General features: G+C 29.9%; 1 protein-coding gene across 1 annotated transcript; it reads left to right on the top strand.

The window, feature by feature from the left end:
* The first annotated feature begins 3,044 nt into the window (after positions 1 to 3,044).
* LOC122583091 (thaumatin-like protein 1b) lies at positions 3,045 to 3,872 on the top strand. The gene is made up of 2 exons (XM_043755529.1): positions 3,045 to 3,096; positions 3,211 to 3,872. The coding sequence occupies exons 1-2, from the start codon at positions 3,045 to 3,047 to the stop codon at positions 3,870 to 3,872; spliced, it is 714 nt and encodes a 237-aa protein (XP_043611464.1).
* Positions 3,873 to 6,000: the final 2,128 nt, after the last annotated feature.

Below are 6,000 nucleotides of genomic sequence, written 5' to 3'. Positions count from 1 at the left end.
AATTGTATTACAATTATAATTAAATAATATTAATAATAAATGTATCGTGTTATTTCATAATTATATATATATTAATACTATTCGTATTATCGTTATATTCTATTTTTATTATTGTCATATGTTATGTTGATTTTTAAAGATTTGAGAAACAATTGACATAAAATCTTTGGTATAACATGTAGCACAGTTCTTGCATATCTAAATGATATAATATAGATAGAGGGTATGGAGTATGTGGCTGTTAGATATCCAACTTGGGTATAGAACCCCTCACATATTGTTTTTTTAATCCATGAAAAGCATGAGAACACTTAAAAACTACATTTTGATGCATTAAAAGTCCATAAAACTGACATAGTGCTTAACTATTTATCATTATTTAAGTGTTTAACAACACATTGATCCGTCAAAATCAAAAAAATCACGTTTTTTGTTGAATGCATCATTTTGATGAATATGCATCCAAGATGGATGCACAAAACAAAAAACGTGATTTTTAAGATTTTGACGGATCAATGTGTTGTTAAACACTTAAATAATTATAATTAGTTAAGCACTATATTAGTTTTATGGACTTTTAATGCATCAAAATGATGTTTTTATGTGTTCTCACCGTTCTTATTTTAAAGTTGTTCTCACCGGAGTGTTATCCTATATATATATAGGGTAACACTCCGGTGAGAACATTTTTAAAATAATAACGGTGAGAACACTTAAAAAACATCATTTTGATGCATTAAAAGTCCATAAAACTAATATAGTGCCTAACTAATTATAATTATTTAAGTGTTTAACAACACATTGGCCTGTCAAAATCAAGAAAATCATGCTTTTTTGTTTTGTGCATCCATCTTGGATGCATATTCTTCAAAACGATGCATCCACCCAAAAACATGATTTTTTCGATTTTGACGGATCAATGTGTTGTTAAACACTTAAATAATGATAATTAGTTATGCACTATGTTAGTTTTATGGACTTTTAATGCATCAAAATGATGTTTTTTAAGTGTTCTCACCGTTCTTATTTTAAGATTGTTCTTATTTGATTGTTCCCATATATATATATATATATAGTTAAGTTATTATGAGAACCAAAAAATTGTCGAGAACTACAAGAACCATTTTCGTCCATTTGATCAATTAGATCAATGGTTGAAAAGATTTGATGACATTTATTAATTAATTTAAATAAAAGTTGATTTACTAATAAATAATAATGGACAAAAGGGTATATCTGGAATATTTATGAAAATAGAATACCGAAACACACGTCCATAGATTATGGATCTTTATTTTGAAACTTTTATACCGTTTCAAATTATTATTAATTTATAATTTATAATAATGATAATAAATACAGATATTATATTATTCATTTCATTTTTAAAATTTAATTCAATAAATTAATCAACTAATAGAAAAATGATCGATCCAAACATCTATTAATATTTTTAATTTAATTAATTCATAATATATTTTAATAATATATATAAACTTGTGATTATATTTAATTTGTAAACATGTGAATTGTATAAATATAAATTTTAAAAATTATAAATTTTTTTTGTTGGTACACATGTATATGGCCATATTTACAAGTGCACATGTTTTAATAAGGTATAAAATAAAGTATTTTTAATTTGTACACATATGTTACCGTGTGAATGTGTTTATTTTAGGATCACAAGGAACATCTGTATTTCGGTGTCCACATGTGTTATTGGGATATGGTCATTTATATATGTATTTCAGTGTACACATGTATTTATAGTTTCTACCAATATCTTCATATTTTTAAAATGTATTTGGTACAATTGGTTGTAATTAGTAAAAAAAAAATGATATTTATGTTCAAATAAAAAAAAAATAAAAGATAGGATATTTACATATTTGATAAACAACAAATTTATATATAGTATAATAATAATTTTTAAATATGTACTTGTGAACTAAATATTTATTAGTATTGTAAGTATTACGAGTATAACATGTAATCATGGAACTTAAAAATGAACAGAATTCATAAAATGAAAAGGACGATCGACGGTGATCTATATAGGACGGTCGATGGTGATCTATACAATTGTCAAGCTATTTGAATAATTAGTTTTTCAACTTGTAACCGTTTGAGTAGATTTAGGAATTTTATTTTAATATTTTTATTAATTAAAATGATCAATTATTATATTACAATATTACCCTTACATAGATTAATAAAAGATTGGTTCTCGTAGTTCTCGACATTTTTTATGGTTCTCATTTTATCTTTTGACTATATATATATATATAACAACACATTGATCCGTCAAAATTGAAAAAATCATGTTTTTTGTTTTGTGCATCCATCTTGGATGCATATTCTTCAAAATGATGCATCCACCAAAAAACGTGGTTTTTTCGATTTTGACAGATCAATGTGTTGTTAAACACTTAAATGATGATAATTAGTTCTGCACTATGTTAGTTTTATGGGCTTTTAATGCATCAAAATGATGTTTTTTAAGTGTTCTTACCGTTCTTATTTTAAGACTGTTCTCACCGGAGTGTTACCCAATATATATATATATATATATATATTAAAATATTAGTATGTGAGAGGTTCTACACTCAAGCTTGAGTATCTAACAGCCACGTACTCTATTTTCTCATATATATATATATATATATATATATATATAGTTAACAAAAGTTACTATTGCCAAATTATAATTTCTTGTCCACAACCAATGGTCATGCATGTATGCTACTCAGAAAACTAAATGTTGTTATTACTTTTAGTTTTAATGTATAGATTTATTACTTATACTGTAATACAATTTCCATTTCTCTTTCACTATTTTAGTATTAAATTAACTTTTAAATACAACTTATCCATGTGTAATAATTGATATGAGTTTTATGCAATGCACATTCCGAATCCCAGGACGTACATGGTACATAGAATTGTCACCCAGTTAGTCTATTCTATATTAATAGCAGCCATGACTTCCTATAAATACAACTTATATTTGTCTTTCACTATTTTAATATCAAACTCTCAAAATGAAGATTGAACTTGTCATTGTTTTTTCCTTGATTTGCAATTTGATTTTTGGTAAAGCTTAATTTAGAGCGTTTGTCGTTACTAGAATTTTGGTCTGATTAATCGATAATGGTTTTATATGTTGCATATACTTGTATTATGCTTCTAATATCAATGATTTTGCAGGTGTTTATTCAAGCACTTTCACAATTAAGAACAATTGCCCTTATGGAATCGCACCGGCAACGTTAACTGGGACAGGAGAATCAATATCCACCGGATTTGAACTAGCGCCACAAGCTTCAAACGCTATTAACATACCAGGCTCATGGTCTGGACGAGTCTGGGCCCGTTTCCAATGCTCAAATGATGGCAAGCAGTTTCATTGTGACAGTGGAGATTGTGGTTCTGGTCAAGTAACATGCAACGGGGCTGGTGCGGTCCCACCAGCAACCCTTGTCGAGTTTACCCTACATGATGCAAACTCAAAAGATTTTTATGACATTAGCCTTGTAGATGGATTTAATCTGCCTGTTTCAGTTGTACCACAAGGTGGTTGTCCAACTACTAATTGTCCTAGTGACATTAACTCTAGATGCCCTCCTGAGTTAGTTGTGAAAGATGGAGCAGGAAGGACAGTTGGGTGTAAAAGTGCATGTGAGGCATTTCATCAACCACAATATTGTTGCACTGATGATCACAATACACCAGAGACATGCCCGCCAACAAATTATTCTGAGTTTTACAAGAATTTATGCCCAGATGCTTATTCTTATGCTTATGATGACCAATCAAGCACTTTTACATGCAATGCTGGCAATGATTATTTAATTACATTTTGCCCATAAATATTATATTGTATATTGGTAAACTGTTCAAGTAATAAAGATTCATTTTAAAAATAAAATTAAATAGGTTTTTATTTTCTGTATTGATAAGAGGTTATATATATAAGTCGCGCGTAATGGAGATTATGCAGGCTTTTAATTATGAGTTATAGTTACATAATCTTTTTTTTATTATTATTGTACTAAGAGTATGTTGGCCGTGTGACAACATCGGTAAGAATGACATACTCAATTCTATAAATAGAGTTAGGATTGAGATCGTGTGACAACTTTTAAGTATCATCTCCCTACTAGCTTAGGATAATAATATCGCTTCTGCCTAAGGCTACTTGGCTTTAGTCTACGTAGTTTCCGAACTTAAGCATAGCTGCTCAATAGAGGCTCCTGACAATCTGACATAGCCTATGAACCCTGTTCCATAGAGGCTCTGACATAGCTTTCGAACCCTGCTCCATAGAGGCTCCCGAAATAACCTCCGGACCTGAGCATGCCTGCTTAATGGAAGCTCCTGACATAGCCTCCGGACCTAAGTCGTGGAGGATCCTGACTAAACCTCCAAACCCTCACAATACCCCATGTATGTTAAGTCATGGGTTTCGTTTAGGCCCAATCATGTAAAGCTCATTACTCATATCTTTAAATCCTAACAGCTCGACACCTCTATAAATTAAAGACCAAGACACTAACCAATGAAAACTCTCTCTTTCCCCTCTCTCTCTCTCTCTCACACACACACACTAGCCTACTTTGACTTGTGGCGTCACGTTCTGTGGTCACGAACAACCACCCGAAATAGCAACAACATTATATCCCTCATTACATTTTTTAGATGTAGGATTCACTCGTAGTACTAAGTGCACAAATATGCTTAAACAAGTGGCTCTTCTCACCTTCGTAGTGGATAGCATAAGTTTCACGTAACTTAGATATGAAGATCACCTTAGTTTTATGTAAACGTCATGTGATATTCGAATTATGTAACATTATTTACTGAAATTCATGTCACCTAACTTGATCTTTTAAATATAAACAAAATGTCTAGTCACTAAAACCTTACCTTATGAATACAATACTTTTATTTTATATATTTAATTACATGTAAACAAACTGATTAAGTATTGCCTGTTAGAGAGAATTTTAGGGTTCAGTACCTGAGATTGGTGTCGGTGCATCCAGAAATTTATTAGATAGTTTAGGATTATGGGTAGAAATTTTAGCTGTTAAAAAACAACATTATTATTAACGTATATAGGTAAACAATAAAGTACGAATTATCAAGTTTTGTTGGTTCGTATAATAAAATAGATTCAACTCAATATTCAAATAAATACCAAATGATAATATTTGGTTGACTTAAACAATACCTCATCAATCAATAAAGTAATACGAGTACTACGTGATGGTTAGTACTTAGTATTATTGTATGTGGGTTTTATTAAATTTTTGATGACTTTTTACATAACGTTGTCTTTGATTTTGAACCATTGAAATATATACGGATGTAATGGACGGGAATCCGTATGTAAATCTATGTCAACACGATTAGAAATTATTGACATAAAACCATCACAGGAAATCTAAATAATCACCAGTCAATCTATGTATGATGTATGGATATTTATTTTTAAGATACATTGGTTGGTGTCCAAATTTATGGTTTCTTTATTCTTATCAGGATGAACTTGTAAGTTGAGCACTACAGAGAGTTGGTTTAATAGTTGCATAATAACATGGAAAACATAAAAATGAAAGGCAACATTGACATGTTTGAAGAGCTTCAAGAATAGTGATGAACTTCTTTTAAAGAATTTGTTGTTTTTTTAGGTTTATAATGTTCTGATGTATTGTGATTCGTATTGTAAGTTGTAACACTGTAGCAATGAAGTTAGAAATCCTTGGTTAGTGTATCCTCTGAAGTCTGATCGATTCTGATTATCTTTGACCACTTTTAAGATATTTATCCAATCAAGTTTCAAATCGAAGACCTTTTTAACGAAATAGGATAATACTATTTTGGTGATGGTTAATTGTATGCATTACAGCATGTCAAACAGACATTCTAGAACAAAGTAACATTAGTCTCGGTGGTGAGTTGTCATTTTTAATTTCACAAGTGCAGTGTGAAGGG

The sequence above is a fragment of the Erigeron canadensis genome, chromosome 9, assembly GCF_010389155.1.
Source record: "Erigeron canadensis isolate Cc75 chromosome 9, C_canadensis_v1, whole genome shotgun sequence".
NCBI classification, from domain to species: domain Eukaryota; kingdom Viridiplantae; phylum Streptophyta; class Magnoliopsida; order Asterales; family Asteraceae; genus Erigeron; species Erigeron canadensis.
The sequence above is the reverse complement of the archived record's forward strand: the minus strand, read 5'-3'. Positions and strand labels throughout refer to the sequence as shown.

Coding starts and splice junctions, on each gene's coding strand:
- LOC122583091 (XM_043755529.1), top strand. CDS start 3,045: ATGAAGATTGAACTTGTCATTGTTTTTTCCTTGATTTGCAATTTGATT. Junction 3,097..3,210: donor GATTTGCAATTTGATTTTTG/GTAAAGCTTAAT, acceptor ATGATTTTGCAG/GTGTTTATTCAAGCACTTTC.